Genomic DNA, 16,819 nt, shown 5'->3' with positions numbered 1-16,819 from the left:
CCGCGGTAGAAAAGAAATCACGAAAAAAGCTCATGCCTGTAAAGTGTACATTATACTGACCATATCTCCTGACGGTAGTTGAAATTCATCACTGGGATCCTTGTTGCAGGTACCGCACAGACCGCAAGTCTTTCCTAAGTGGGTGTCGTGGAAGGCTTTGACTTTAACTCCAGCAGGACTGTTATACATGATAGACAGCTGGAAGTTGGTGTCAATCACCTAGATAAAGAGCAAAGAAGCATGTCTAGATTACGAGGGAAAAGGGCGCTAAAGAGGATCGGTCACAAGGGGGGCAAGGTTTATATGGAGGAGGGGTACATGGAGGAGACATATAAGGCAAATTTATATATAGGGAAAGTGTTAAGGGAAAGGTCTAAAATGGGAAGAATAGAAAAGTGGTTTGATGTTGGATTGGATAGTAAATATTAAACCATTACCATGAAAGTCCTGTGGTGTGTTATGTCTTAACTTGCTATTCCTCATAATTGTTCATCTTCAGTCGCCTCTGGTAAAAAAGTTTTGAATGCTCCAAACATTTATTACATTTTACATTACATTTTACCATGAAAGTCCTGTGGTGTGTTATGTCTTAACTTGCTATTCCTCATAATTGTTCATCTTCAGTCGCCTCTGGTAAAAAAGTTTTGAATGCTCCAAACATTTATTACATTTTAAGAAATCAAGCCATAACTTACTACTTTGTTCGGTAACAGCCGCTGTACGGTCACAACGTTGTCCTTGTACGGTAAGGGTTCTTGGATACCGTCTATAAATACTGTGCCATCGTCTTGGATCTCGTAGGTTTTGCCCCTCGTTTCAAGACGCACCGCTCTTGTGTATGATACCAAGTCTGTTGGCTTTATCTTGAGATTGTTCGCGATGACCTCGAAGGGTTCAATCGGGTCATTCTCATCTTCGGTACATCTCTCCATCAGGACGTACTCGCAATCTCCTTGGAAGTCGTACCGGGCACCATCGAAGGTGACGTAGTGAGGGTCACCCCAGGCAGTGCACTCACAGGCAGCTAGATTGATTTAACAAATGAGAATTGAAATGTTGGTTTCTCTCCTCCAAGTTATTGAAACAACTTATTATCACACCATCTTTCTTTTTATCTCACTCTGAAATTCCTAATATTTGTAGAGTAAACAGATGACAGAACAGCTCACTGAGCAAGAATTTACTGAGTAAGAACAGCAAAGGAATGAGAATAATTTTTTTCAAATTCTTGTCATGCGACAAATAGTTACATGATGGACAAGCCTGCCTATAGAAAAACAGTCCTCCTCAAATTCACTTTAGCATTAATAATTTGTTACCTGATAGCATAAACTACCCAAATACTGTCATTAGGCCTCATTCATGAGTGCACATAATTCATTGACCAGTCACCATATGATTGTAAACACAAGTGCACTAATGGCAAGCACTACTTTCCTGTGTGTAAGGACAAGTTTGGCTTGACCATTGAAATAGTACACTGTGTGTTTAGTCATGACTTTGTGCAGAAGAGCATTCAGAATGGCTAGCATCACCAGCTCAGGTAGATCATCAATCTCCCCTGTTTTTGGCCAAAAACAGGGAACTTGGGTGGTGCTGCACAACCTTTCCTCTCAAGTCACACACATGCCTTCCTTAAATAGCAACTCAAACAGACAGAAAGGAAGGAATAGAAAAACACCTAAAAATAGAATTACTGATGGGAACAAACGATCACCTTCAACACAAGTCAATCCGTCTCCAGTATAGCCTGCCTTGCACTGACATCCCCGTACACCGCCCTTGACTCCACATTCGGCCGCCTCGTGGCACTCCAAGGGTGCGCACTGTAATTCTCCTTCAACACAAGTGCAGCTCTCTGTACAATCTTCATTGACTTGTACAGTGCCATCCTTAAAGTAAACAAAAGATGCAACAGATGAAATTGTCCCAAAGGTCAGGCTTAAGTTTAAAAAAAAAAAAAAATTGGTTTTACAAAAGGAACTATTTCTGAAGTGATTAAACACCAAATTATGGTCAGACAATCACGCTAGACCAGTGTTATACGTTTTAGTTGATAAAGAGTGTGGCATTGGAAGTAATGGAAGTTAGTATCAGAGGTTGTAGATTCAGGTCCTGGGTGGACTAAATGAATAAGAAAAAAAAAGACTTCTCGTTTTCTCTTCATTTTCATTTTCGATTCTCTTAAGGTATGTTAAAGACATATTGTGAAGAATTTAGTGCAACTGGAGCAAAAATATGTATTTCTTTTTACAATTTGTAGCATTGAAGTGACACTGTGTGCAAAATATTGATTTCCAGAGTTAACAATAAAAGTTTATATAAAACAAAACAGACAAGAACCATATGGATTGGTTATGTTGTCAGCTATCCCTCACAAGAGGGTGGACTTAAAATTACTCCCAGTATAGGCAGGGAGGATCACACTAGTTTTAGGGGTAAGCCTAATGGGATATTGGTAAGGTAATGGTAAATTTTGAAATTTAAAGTAATAATCATAAAAAAGAAAGAAAGACAAAAAAGACATAGAAAGTAAAACAATAGGTCGGTTACCTTCACATACGCTCCAGATTCCAACCGGCAACCGGTGCAGTCCTCTACACACTCGCCATCGTGGTATAGCGCAGGAAACTGACAGAGGCACACAGGCAGGGAACCAGGACATGTGGGGTCACCTTGTGGGTGAATGCAGGAAGGGGGACATCCTGGGAAACTAGGAATGTAAATGGATCCATCCGGGCACTCTGAAAGATGTAATATACAAAGGCGTTATCCATCACTAGTATCACAGTCTGTGAAGTACAATTACCGTACTCTGTCAGTAAATTCAACATCTTGATCCACAACTCACTTTGAAGAGTGAACATCAAGATTAGCTTGTAATGAATGATTTGATTTGTTGATACCAAGTAGACAATACTCCAGGGAAAACATCTGTTATTTGTTTCTACTAGGAAGAAATACTTTGTCCTTGAATGGGTCACCTTTCTTTTAGAATTTTTCCATTTACTCCCATGTCGATTAGAAACGGAGTAGTCCCTCCACCTCATCCCCTCCCAGCATCCCCACCTCAGCTAGCAATAAAAAACACAAATATCAATTTTAATCCTCTTACAGACCTCCCAAACAAAATAAACTGAAAGTTTTTTAAAGGTCAGTTTTAACGGTTCCGCTGGGAGGTCTGCTCTCATAAACCTTCCCAATTGATTCATCCCAGTCGAAGTAATCCGTTGTCCTAGAAACAATCACAAACTATTAATCATGTATTTACCATGCTGCAGAATATTGGTGAAATTAGCTCGAAATGACATGTTCCAATCAAATGAAAGTATAAACTTATGCAATAGTTTCTCTTTGACCAACAAAGTAGCTACATCTGCATGTTTAATGCTGGTATTTCATACTCCTTTAAGGAAATAGCTGACAGTAAGGGTGTAAAAAATCTCTGAAATCGCTAGTGACAGTAATGCTACTAGTAGTTAACATTAACACATTTTATATTGGTAAGCTGCATTTGGGTGGCAGGATACGTAACCATGTAAACACTTGTTGTTGTTTTTGGTTTAAATCTAATGACCTACCTGGTTGACACTCCGGTCTATCCTTCCACCAGAAATTACTCACACCGCCCGCATCGCTACAAGCCTTTGAATATTCATCCATGTTAGTGCATAAATTTTCTCCTTCCTCGCTCGCACAGACGTCGTAGACGCAGGCATCATAGAAAGGTGTGGGATCCACAAAGTCATGGCAAACAGCGAGAGCACCTTTCAAAAAAAACAAGAGACAACTTGTAAATTATCAAACATATTCATAATTACTTATACTTCCATTCACCAAACGGTTCAATCATAGCATAACAGCCATACTTCTACTCACCTAATGGATCAATCATAGCATTACAGCCATACTGTTACTCACCTACTGGAGCAATGATAACATTACAGCCATACTGCTACTCACCTAATGGATCAATGATAGCATTACAGCCATACTTCTACTCACCTAATGGATTAATCATAGCATTACAGCCATACTTCTACTCACCTAATGGATCAATCATAGCATTACAGCCATACTTCTACTCACCTAATGGATCAATCATAGCATTACAGCCATACTTCTACTCACCTAATGGATCAATCATAGCATTACAGCCATACTTCTACTCACCTAATGGATCAATCATAGCATTACAGCCATACTGCTACTCACCTACTGGATCAATGATAGTATTACAGCCATACTGCTACTCACCTAATGGATCAATGATAGCATTACAGTCATACTTCTACTCACCGAATGGATCAATGATAGCATTACAGGCATTCTTAGCTTCAGTTTCTGCCTCTCCTCCGACCGGGCAAATGATCTCTTCAGGTGTATCTACACACTGCCTGTCTCCAGTCTTCCAAGAGTTACCAAAATCAATTGGATTACTCAGCTTTTAAAATTAAATAAAAATTGAAAAATGTCTAAATTGTAGTCTTGGTTCATCAATCTACCTACATTTAACACTCTGTAGTACTACATCACAAAAGAGTCCTTATTTTAATTTCAAAATTAGGACTTTCCTTTTTGTTTATATGCATTTGCTTTCAAAACCTGTAAATATATAGCATAATGGATTTTTTGACATCATCTACAAGTCAAGAACATTATTTCGTTACCTCTCTATATACCTGATCATATTCAGAATACCAATTATGTTTGCATCAAAGTGGCTGAGGTGTAATATATATGTTCATTGTTCAGTATTATAAAGTACTTTGAAATCAAACCAACTTAAAGTGGTTCAAACATGCATGCACTTGTTTCACTTCTGTATTGAAACGATAAAAGCTTGTATTTTCTCAGCTGCAATTCATTAACTTTACAGTCGATTCTAGTATCAAGGACTACGTTTTACAAAGAGACATAATTATGACATCTATTTGTTTACTATAATAACTTTCTCTGTAAACTAACATATTGAATGCTTTCTATATAATTTCAGCTGTCTGTCTGGGCATGTGTGCACGTTCATATGTGTGTGAGTGTTCAGGAGGTGGTATCTGACGGGTGGGACAAATATTGAATATAAGTCTCATGTTAGTTTGATGATTCATGGTATTGTTGAATAATCAACAATTCAATTATTAAGATCAATAATTCTTCCTTAAATGTCTCTCCGATGTTTCTTTAGTAGGTTCGAGATTAACATCAACCATTATCAGTTTCAATATAACAAGAGATTAAGTAAACCCTATGGTCTCTTCTACTGTTGGAATTATACTCACAAGTTCTCCTGTTATTGATAAGAACTCGTCCCTTTTGACATCATTGCAGGTTCCACAGAGGCCGCATGAAACGTCAAAGAATTTCTCCTTTGAAACGGTAATTTTAGTTGCATCGTTGCCGGTCCAGACGACTGAAAGGCCAAAGTCGGTGGTGAGTGACTGTAGAGAAACAGAAAGTTGAAAGTACCATCTACGACAGGGTTTCCCTAACTTTATCCCCCCCCCACGAACCCCCTGTGGATGTCAGAGTTGTCCACTAACCCCCCAACTTCTCGAGACACGATCTGAGTCTTTCTTATACTATAATACATATAACAGTGCTTTGTTAAAGGTCAAGTTCATAGTGTAATATTGGAATGAACAAAAACAAAAGATGCACAAATATTTTTTTATGGAAACTTCAAGATCAGGTCAGGAATTGTATCAAGCACCGATCACCCATCACACATGATGAGACAGATGCTCCTGTTTTTTTTATCATATGCACACGGTACTATACTACTATGGCAACATATGCGTATGGAACGCGAAAAGAGTTTGTCGATAGGTACCACTTTTGTACATTACTAAATGATATGATATATCAGATTTTAGTTCAACAAAAAGTAATCTAGTTTTGACTTTCAGAAACGTTTCACAAACCCCCTGGGATGGACTCACGCACCCCCTGGGGGTTCATGCACCCCAGTTAGGGAACCCCTGATCTACGAGACAAGATCACAGTTAACCATCACAGTACAGAACTTTTGATATTTGGCGATGAAACTGGGAAATTACTCTGCAAGAGCAATGGCATGGCTTGGAGAGTAGTATACTAATTGTTATTCTTTATTCTATTAAATTGACTCAGAAATCACATACAGATCATCATAGTACAGAATGTTTATTAACAACATATGCAAATACTAAACATCTTTTTAGGCTCTGGCAGTCTCAGAAGATGAGAAGTTTGGTGATAAAATTCAATGTAACATCTAAAATGGTACATACTGAATGAGTACATAATCATGGGGTGGAAGAGAATCTGTATTTGAATTTCTTTTTCTAGCTGGTTTTACTTTGGATGTCGGTTGGGGTGGGTGGGGGATGGGGGGGGGGGGTGGGTGTGAGTGAGTGGGGGATGAGCAAGTTCCTAAAATCCCTGTATTCTAAATTCTTAATCTGATATAACGAATGAATCTCATTTGATAAATGTAAAGACAGAATCGAATCTTTTATTGCAATTATGCTCACCAAATATGTAGATATCGGTGTAATTTGTACATTGGTTTCTTCATCTCTGTAGGGCAGAGGTTCTACAAGTCCATCCACAAGGACCTTCCCTTTGTGGAGTAGTTCATACACCTTTCCTCCCAGCACCAGTCTCATCCCTCGGATGTACGAGTATTTGTCGTTGGGAGAGTCCTTGAACAGGTTTCCGATGAGCTCAAAGTCTGGTAAATCGCTCTCCCCGCACGGTTTGAGCAAAGTGTATTCGCAGTCACCCTGGAAGTCGAACGGCACGTTGTCGAATGAAATGAGATGAGGATCACCCCAAATTGTGCAATCGCAGTCACCTGGATAGATCAGAAAAGACATCATGTAAGTCGCTGACCGGTTGTATCGTATTTACACAAACGATGTAATTCTAGTAGAATTTCTATCAAATTTTACTCTCTCCCTAAATAATGTAACTTGTGCACTCTTCAATTTGAAGTGGTTTTCACATTAAATCATGTGCAAGTAGCCATGGTAACTATTGTAAACCTTTCAATGGTAATTGCAGTTCAACCTTTGGCCAGATTTTGTGACACAAATTAGACTAAACTTAGGTTTGAACGACTCTGCAACCAATTTATCGAAAATCCAATAACTCAAAGATATATAAGCTATTCAACACCTGCATTACAGGAAAATTTGGAATTAAGAAAGAAATAAAATTCAACATCATTTTGTCCGTGACAATAAGTATTACTTGAAACTGCAAAAACTCAACAATGTAATAAAATGTTTCTCATTAGGGTTTACATGTCTGTCTGTCTGTCTGTCTGTCTGTCTGTCTATCTATCTATCTATCTATCTGTCTGTCTATCTGTCTGTCTATCTATCTATCTGTCTATCTATCTGTCTATATATCTGTCTGTCTATCTATCTGTATATCAATCTGTCTATCTTTCTGTCTGTCTATCTATCTTTCTGTCTGTCTATCTGTCTGTCTATATATCTGTCCGTCTATCTGTCTATCTATCTATCTCTCTATCTGTCTGTCTGTCTGTCTGTCTGTCTGTCTGTCTATCTTCTTACCAATAGGTTTACATGTCTGGCCATCTCCATCATAGCCTTCCTGGCAGTAACATTTTGTGACTCCACCCTTGGTTACGCACTCTGCATTCTCATGACAACTACTAGCCGAGCAGGTCAGTTGGCCGGCCTCGCAGCTACAGAGCTGAGAGCAGCCATCTACCAAGGCCTCTCCTCCAGACTAGAGGACACAGAATAAAGACAAAGATGTAAGATAAAATAAATGAAGAGAAGTTATGTGGGAAGCATCAACTTAACAAAAAAGTGTGGGTGGCAGTCAAAGGTCAATAAATAGTATGCGATTAAATTAAACATAAATTAAATTAACCACCTTTTGTTCTTTAACTCCATGTAACAATGTACACCTCACATGTGTGCTTGTATTGATCAACTACAACAATCGTTGGCTTTTGCGATTGAAAATCAAATTCAATCACCAACTTAGCCTTGGTATCCTTATAACAAAAGTAGCTTAAATTGTGAAATGTCTCCCTAACTAATTCTTTGTCTCCTGACTTAGGGTTCGTTTATTGCTTTCTATGCAGTGCAATTGTAACAATGCTTCACTTACCAGCCACTCTCTGGCTCAACATAGACAACCCGTTCCCCCCCCCCCCCAATAAAAAAGAAGAAAAAAAAAAGTCTCTTTAATAATAAAGCAATTATCCCTCCACAGAACCTCTCAAAAGGTCGATCAGGGGTTAAACTCCTTTAGTATAGTATTTTGTGATGATGTACAAATTGCCTTCAGTTTATAAGCTTTTCCAAGAAATGCAACAATTTTCGATATTACAGAGAATTAATGCATGCAGAGAGTCAGGAACATATCTGCTTGTTTTTATCTGTAACTTCAATCCAGATTTGAGAGCTGTGAAAATCCAGCTTGAAACTTTTTTTTGCAAAACATTGTCCCAAAATCATGGAGCTGAAATATAAGAGCACAAATACTGCACACCAGACCAAAAGATTCTTGTTTCGTTGCTTCTCTTTAAAAGCTCTGGTTTTGCTTTCTAGAGATGAAAAAGTATGACCTATACTGTAATTTCTTCATTGTTGTCCTTAATAATATAGCTAACAAACAGAAATTGGTTTGGAAACGCAATTTCTCGATCTCAATGGTTCTTTTTGACTTATTTATGGAAATGAGCAGCGTGAGGCCAAACGGTGATCTGTACTCACTGGAAGATATCCTCCGCTTTCTAGAGCACATCCGCACTCTTCTAGAGGGACACACTTTCCGTCGGATAAACTTTGACCTTCGGGACATTCGCAGACCTCAATACATTCTGTTGGACACTTTTCAACAACTTCTCCTGTACAGGTGGGCGGACATCCAGAACCGCAGTGGTTGTAGACTGTACCAGCAGGACAATCAAAAGCTGCACAAGAGAATCGTATTGACAAATAATAAAATTTGATTCAATTCTCCACATGATGTGTTGAGTTTGTTTGACCTGTTTCTTAACCATTGTCATGATGTCATGAACTCATAGGTATCTAGAGTCATGTGACATAGATAATGAATATTAAATACACAGTTTTCCCAAAAATTTGGAATATGTAAAGAGCAAGAATATTATTTGGTTTCATGGAATTTGAAATACTGTAAGTGTGGACAGAGTTTACAAAATCTATCTTCTAACAATCAAACAGTCCATTGTCAGTTGGTGACAATCCCAAGTTAGACAATTTTTTTCCTGGGATTGCCATTAAGAAGTTGCAGGACCTTTTGCATATTGCATCACTAGGGAATCATAACCAAGCTTTATTTTAGGGATGAGCCTGGGTTAAAAAAAAGAATCACGGAACTTTGCAAAAAATTGCGGTATAGGCTCCAGTTTGCATAGGTTACAGTGTCTTAGGATAAAAGTTCTGTCCCCAAGGTAGAAAAGATATCACCGATATTCCGCGAATTCGCGGAAAAAGCTCATGCCTGTTTATTTGTTCCCAGTCAGAAAGCAGCAGAGAAGGGTATCCAAGAGAACTGAGTTGAGTACCTACATGTGACTAAAGTAATGTAATTCTGAAGGTAGCATAGCTTGAATGTGTTACAATGTAGGGGTAATAACGATGGTTTACTATACCAAATTGCAATGACAAATAATTGTCATTTCTTCATATGAAAAAAAAAGAAGTTGCCTAGAAGTTGCTCTTGTTTATAAGGAATGAATCATTTCTGATTGGGTAAGGAATGAATCATTATTGATTGGGTAAGGGTTAGGGGTGCATTTGGGGATAGGGGTGCATTTTGGGTTAGGGTTGTAGTTGGGGTTAGCGGTGCATTTTGGGCTGGGGTTGCCCTATCGGGAATGTTAAGTTCTCAAGCAGCTATCTCTCTGTTTTTGATTCTTTGAGGTCAAATCCTGTTCTAGTAAAAAAAAAATTTGTTTGTTTCTTTTCCATCGCTTCTGATTTCCCATTCAGTTTTTCTTAGTTCACTTATTTCTTGTATTTATAAGTTTTCACAACTACTGTAGGACTTTCCTACACTCATGATTTTGTTTGACCTTTGACATTGGAACGGCTCAAACCTGCCGCCGTGGAAAATTGCATGAACATGTCTGTACTTACGACATTCTGGGACTTCCTTTCTCCAGTCACCTATGTTGATACCAGCTTCTCGACAAACAGTGTTTAAGACCGCCAGGTTTGAGCACAGAAGTGACTGATCTGGAAGGGTGGCACACAAGTCAAATTCGCAGGTCTTCTTGAGTTTTTCCAAGTCGACTTTACCGCTGCAAGCTGCAAAAGGCCCTTTTGTAGATAAAATGATGGAAAAATCACCAAAAAGTCAATATAAATCTATACAAATACTATCCACTTAAAAATGATGAAAAAAATGTCATTTGAAAATGGAATCATTTTAAAAAAAAAAGGAGGGGGTGGGGTGTATAAAGCTAAGGATGATTAAGCTAAGGACTGTGGAGTCTATAACCTTAATCCCTCTAAAACTGATTTGTGAGCTTTCTGGAAGATTTCAAATGAAGACAACTCATTTTATTCAAATTCCACCAGTCAAAGTTGAAACATTGTTTACCTTTGAATGTTAAGACATTTTCATATCATGACATACTACATTGTAGAGTAATAATGAAAATTTCATTTGAAAATAAGATTCTCTTCAAACAATGACGCAAGTTTGCAAGTATTTTGGATTCATTCCAGCCCATTGGGTTTGCAACTGAATCCCCCTCCCCCGTGGATAACTTGTGAGAATCAAATGAATAGCTTATTAGGTAAATTGAAAGTTTTATTAATTTTCTTTTTTCTCCAAATTACCCTCAGTTCCATAAAGTTCTCCACACAATCTCTCGGCTTCCTCACGCTTATCCTTGTTCTCCAGACAAGCGTCGAAGGGTTTTGGGGTTGCACACTCATCAAGAGCAGCCCATTCCTTTGCACATGCACTGATGACTTTAGCATCCTGTAGGAGCAGATAAATACACTAGTGATATGATACTGTTGACAAACATATTGAGAAAGAAGGGGTGGGGATTATGGGCAAGAGCAAGTGTTCCCTGTTTGGGATTATGGGCAAGAGCAAGTGTTTCCTGTTTGGGATTAAAGGCGAGAGCATGTGTTTCCTGTTTGGGATTATGGGCGAGAGCATGTGTTCCCTGTTTGGGATTATGGGCAAGAGCATGTGCTCCCTGTTTGGGATTATGGGCAAGAGCATGTGCTCCCTGTTTGGCAATACTCCATACCATCTATTGATTCTCAGAAGAGAAAAATTTGACAGGTGATCAACTATTTGTAAATACATGGGACGGGGGAAGGGGGGTTGTTCCCTGTTGGTGGTATGTTCTTCAGATGTATGCCATACCCTCAAACTGATTCTTCAAATAATACAACAATTGAGCATACCGTCTAACTACTGTTTAGAAGAAACAAAATGAGAGCTTTATCCACTTTCACATAGTTTATAGGGGTAGATGAGAAATGACTCCCCGCCCCATCCCTATCCAAAACGCTGTTAACAACACAGAAAATGAATCACATTAGTAAGTGAGCACAGAAAAGAAAGTATTGATTATTAAATTTAACACACATTAATAGACACTCGGTTAATAACTCCGTCCTCTTCTGTGTTCATGAGGGCAAACTATTGCTTGTGAGTAATTCCATTTGACAGATCAAACTGAAACAGGGGTTCAGATCCAGAGTGATGCGTTGAATATTTATGATGTCTTTGTGAAATATCACAAGTAAGAGAAATAGTAACAAAAGTTAGTAATTAAGAGATACACGTCACGTACAGTTCCTTCGCAGTCGTTTTTACTGACTCCATCACAGTTGCCACACAGGCCGTCCACGTTCTGGCTGTAGGTGGCGCTGAGGTTTATAGTAGCCGTCGTGTCTTTGAAATTTACCATCAAGCCAAAGCTTGTGACAAGTATCTAAAAGAACAGAAATGAAAATCGTTTACTCTAATTAAAGTGAATCATTAATGCATGTTAAGTACCTTACAATCAATAAATGGTCACACATGTAAAAAAAGGGTCACACAATTCTATGTCCAAATCAAAGAAGTATTTTTCTGTAACTTGATTTTCAAAGCAAATTTTTGCCTTTTTACATCACAGTTGAGTACTTAGAAATGCTCTGTGTGAACCAAAATATCTTCTCAACTAACAAAGTACCATTAAGCTGGTAATTTAAAGCCTTACCGGTCAGTAACAAGAATGACTTCTGCCCCAGTTTTAATATACTAATCACTCTAATTCCTTAATTACTGGTAAAAGGTACATCAGTTCCTTTGATTTTAAGGTATCAAATTACCATTAGGATGAATTCAGAACTGCATAGAACAAAAGCTATATAGACAACTTTCTATTTGAAGCAAAAAACATTCCTTCTGAACTGGATGAAACTTCACATAAAAAAAAAACCATTCATGTAATTTTCATGTCCACTTCGAAATCTACACAGGTAAAGTTCTTAGGTTCACACTTCCATTACCCGTCTCATCTACACCTAAATCACAATTCTTTTTGTGGGTTTCAGGTTTCACCACAAATTTCCACTTCTAACCACAACAGCCCTCCCCTAGCACCCCACCTTCTATCCCCAAATAAAACAAATCTTTATAAAAGAATTCTAGGAGCTCAAAAAATAAATAGATTTCTAAATATGTTAAACGCAGACCCACTGTACAGTTTCTGGTTTTAAATTATTACTCTAAACATTTTTCCAAAATTTTTCAGTTTTTGTGAGAACCTGTAAAAACCAAAATATTGTCATATTGAGGGATTAATTGAACAATGCCACCATTCACTGCATTCGACTAGTATAATTTTGTACAGTGGCGAAGCTAGGGGGGTCAAGTTTGGGGGGGGGGCGATGAAATGGGAGAATGAGAGTAAAAATTTTATTTAGAATTTTTGAAAACATGGCGAAATTGATGTATGTCGTCAAGGCATGAATATTTTCCAGTTACTTATAAGAATCTGAATGTAGTTGTTTTCATTGACAAATTTATAGATTGTGATTTCTTTTCAGTCCATTTTGACCATTTTCTCTTTCACAATATTATAATTATAATTGGGGGGGGGGGGGGGCGCAATTTTCTACTGTTGCACCCAGGCGCCAAAACCTCTGGCTACGCCACTGATTTTGTATCATTCTCTAGCATTAAAATGTGACTCTTTACTCCCCACTCCCCCCACTTCATCTTCCCGTAAAAATGACAACACAACACTTACAAAGGCACCATCAGGCAAGAGATTAATAGAAATGTCTTCGCCCATGTAAGGAGTGGCGACCTGTTCTCCGTCGACGTACAAAATCTGGTTATGCATTTTGAAGTCTTTCCCACTCATTTCTAATCTGATGTAATTCAACAGACTTATCTTGTCGTCGGGTCGCTCCTTGTGATAACGTCCAATCAAATTGAAAGCAGGCAGGCCTGAATCTGCAGCCTGCTGGACTGTGTGCTGTGCTAAGACGTATTCACATTCTCCCTGAAATGTGAACTCTTGTCCGTCAAAGGTCAAGTGGTGAGGCTCCACCCACAAGTTACACTGACATTGGAGAGCTGTAAAATATTTGACAGAGAGAAGAGAAAGAGAGATATAATAAGTACTGATCAAGGAAACCAACGAAAGCAGAAGTTATTTTCTCTCCAACAAGAAAAGAAAAAAAATCAAAGCAGATTATTCCATTAACTCCTTCTGATGAAACAACTCTTTCACCTTTGACTTGACACAATCATGCTTGGTGTTCTACCAAGCAACCAATTTATCAACACATGCTTTTGCGATGTGAAATTTTGGGGCATACTTTTAACAGTTTCCATGTTTTGGATTTATTAAATGTCCTCATTATATCCCCCACCCCCCCCCCCTCAACTCCCAAGAAACAATATGTATTAAATTTAATTTCCTACAATGAGATATTTCAAATGTTCTATTTTAAAACTGATCCTGAATGGACTACAACTTATTTGGAGGATCCGAAACACTAGCAAAGCAATTTTGAAAACTTCTAGCATTTTTTATAGCGAGCTAAACTTTGGGCTAGAATACGAAAGGGGAGAATCACATTGACATACAATTGATCTCTCGACTTACCAAAAAAACAAACAAAAAAAAAAACAAAATACATGCACATAATTAAATCTCATCCAATTCAGAGTCATGCATTTCTCTGAAGCAAACTGTTCATTTTGAATTGTCAAAGAGTCAAAAGAGATACTGTTAACAAATTTGTTTATCAACGGCAAAGAGCCTGTGTTTAGGTAATTGTATGTTGGTCGGTAGGCCTGCATTTTTTATAGCGAACTAAACTTTGGGCTAAAATACTAAAGAGGAGAATCACATTGAAATACAATTAATCTCTGGACCAAAAAACAAGACAAAAAATTACATGCTCATAATTTAATCTCATCCAATTCAGAGTCATGCATTTCTCTGAAGCAAACTGCTCATTTGGTTTGTCAAAGAGTCAAAAGAGATACTGTTAACAAATTTGCTTATCAAATGAGCCTGTGTTTAGGTAATTGTATGTTGGTCGGTAGGCCTAAATGTGTCCTCTAACTTCATCTGCAGACTATTTTGAAAACAGTCATCCCATAAAATATTAACAGTAATTATAAATAAACATCTTACGTGTTTCACAGTTTTCGCCTTTAAATCCTGGAGGACATTCACAGGTATAACTCTCTGAATCACCACGACATGTCGCTCCATTTGCACAATAATTTTCAGGACAAACTGTTGTATTTGCAAAAATGATGAGACCATATTAAATTGTCAAAAATTTAACTTTTACCACAGTATCGCATTAAAATCTCATCTAGCTTTCAAAGTGGACTGGAATGTACCATTCAATTCATTTATTAATTAAAAAATCAATTAATCAATCAGTCAATTCCTAGTCATAGTTTCTATAATCTTGGAAACTGACTTGAGCACAAAATATTTCATCAATTCATTATATTGTACTCTCCCATTTATTCTTGGTTAAATTTGTACACAAAATATTTATATCAAATTCTTATAACTATGACCAAAAGTAGGATCCTACCTTTGACCTCTATTTACATAATGTTCATGAACCTTACAAGCAGTCCATCTACATATCAGCTTTGAAGTTCAACCAAGCTGTACTTTCCCAGTTACTTTATTTACAAGGATTTAAAATTGTTACCCTCAAGTGAATTTAAACCACTGCCAGGAAAAAACCCCCATGAATCAGAATGGATCCTTGAACTATCGAGAATAACCTACTCTTTATATTGATAAAATCCGGTACAGATACTTACCAGCAGGACATTCACCAGGTGTAGATGTTAAAGTTTCATCTTTGCAAGACGCTACCTCGAAGAGACATTCATTTGCATAAGTCACTCCATCAGAGCCGCAGATGGGATCAAAAATCTTTGGACATGGCTTATCACATGATACTTCTTCTATAAACAAATGGAAACAACATATACAGATTTTTACGGGATTAAATAATTATTTTAAGAACAAAACGAGCTCGGATATTAAGCTCATTTAAACATATCTTTGACTTTATGTTGTGTATTAACAACTATCAGGGAAAAACTTCAAAACCATCTTAAAGTGGTCATCTCTTCCTAGTCACACTCAGAGCTGTAATTCTTAATCTTCCTTCAAGAAAAACTTATAAACAAACTACTTAACTAATAAATTTGTATAGTTTGTAGGCTGCTTTCTTTTGTCTTTTCTCTCTCTGTCTTTTGTTTTGTCTCTTCTTATTGTCTTATCTGTTCGTTTCTTCTAAATATGTTAATGACGGACTGGAATGTAAATGGCAGAATTGACTGGAATGTACCGTTCGATTAATTTATTAATTAATCAATCAATTCCTAGTCATGGTTTCTATAATCTTGAAAACTGACTTGAGCACAAAATATTTCATCAAATCATTATATTGTACTCTCCCATTTATTCTTGGTTAAATTTGTACACAAAATATTTCATCAAATTCTTATAACTATGACCAAAAGTAGGATCCTACCTTTGACCTCTATTTACATAATGTTCATGAACCTTACAAGCAGTCCATCTACATATCAGCTTTGAAGTTCAACCAAGCTGTACTTTCCCAGTTACTTTATTTACAAGGATTTAAAATTGTTACCCTCAAGTGAATTTAAACCACTGCCAGGAAAAAAACCCCATGAATCAGAATGGATCCTTGAACTATCGAGAATAACCTACTCTTTATATTGATAAAATCCGGTACAGATACTTACCAGCAGGACATTCACCAGGTGTAGATGTTAAAGTTTCATCTTTGCAAGACGCTACCTCGAAGAGACATTCATTTGCATAAGTGACTCCATCAGAGCCGCAGATGGGATCAAAAATCTTTGGACATGGCTTATCACATGATACTTCTTCTATAAACAAATGGAAACAACATATACAGATTTTTACGGGATTAAATAATTATTTTAAGAACAAAACGAGCTCGGATATTAAGCTCATTTAAACATATCTTTGACTTTATGTTGTGTATTAACAACTATCAGGGAAAAACTTCAAAACCATCTTAAAGTGGTCATCTCTTCCTAGTCACACTCAGAGCTGTAATTCTTAATCTTCCTTCAAGAAAAACTTAAAAACAAACTACTTAACTAATAAATTTGTATAGTTTGTAGGCTGCTTTCTTTTGTCTTTTCTCTCTCTGTCTTTTGTTTTGTCTCTTCTTATTGTCTTATCTGTTCGTTTCTTCTAAATATGTTAATGACGGACTGGAATGTAAATGGCAGAATTGACTGGAATGTACCG

The 16,819-nt window shown here is 37.4% G+C and overlaps 1 protein-coding gene across 1 annotated transcript in view; it reads right to left on the bottom strand.

Moving 5' to 3' along the window:
- The window catches only part of LOC139975130 (IgGFc-binding protein-like), a 42,876-nt gene extending 27,480 nt beyond the window's left edge, over positions 1 to 15,396 (bottom strand). The window contains exons 1-16 of the mRNA XM_071982769.1: positions 15,322 to 15,396; positions 14,666 to 14,770; positions 13,262 to 13,593; positions 11,816 to 11,956; positions 10,839 to 10,983; positions 10,131 to 10,313; positions 8,739 to 8,938; positions 7,563 to 7,740; positions 6,513 to 6,835; positions 5,280 to 5,438; positions 4,300 to 4,444; positions 3,582 to 3,767; positions 2,554 to 2,744; positions 1,718 to 1,892; positions 696 to 1,024; positions 61 to 219 (exon numbers count right to left, since the gene is read on the bottom strand). Of these exons, the coding sequence (XP_071838870.1) occupies positions 61 to 219; positions 696 to 1,024; positions 1,718 to 1,892; positions 2,554 to 2,744; positions 3,582 to 3,767; positions 4,300 to 4,444; positions 5,280 to 5,438; positions 6,513 to 6,835; positions 7,563 to 7,740; positions 8,739 to 8,938; positions 10,131 to 10,313; positions 10,839 to 10,983; positions 11,816 to 11,956; positions 13,262 to 13,378 (2,631 nt within the window). The 5' untranslated portion in view covers positions 13,379 to 13,593; positions 14,666 to 14,770; positions 15,322 to 15,396. The remainder of the gene's footprint in view (positions 1 to 60; positions 220 to 695; positions 1,025 to 1,717; positions 1,893 to 2,553; positions 2,745 to 3,581; positions 3,768 to 4,299; positions 4,445 to 5,279; positions 5,439 to 6,512; positions 6,836 to 7,562; positions 7,741 to 8,738; positions 8,939 to 10,130; positions 10,314 to 10,838; positions 10,984 to 11,815; positions 11,957 to 13,261; positions 13,594 to 14,665; positions 14,771 to 15,321) is intronic.
- Between the last annotated feature and the right edge of the window lie 1,423 nt (positions 15,397 to 16,819).

This window comes from Apostichopus japonicus, chromosome 10 (genome assembly GCF_037975245.1).
Source record: "Apostichopus japonicus isolate 1M-3 chromosome 10, ASM3797524v1, whole genome shotgun sequence".
Classification (NCBI taxonomy): Eukaryota; Metazoa; Echinodermata; class Holothuroidea; order Aspidochirotida; family Stichopodidae; genus Apostichopus; species Apostichopus japonicus.
The sequence above is the reverse complement of the archived record's forward strand: the minus strand, read 5'-3'. Positions and strand labels throughout refer to the sequence as shown.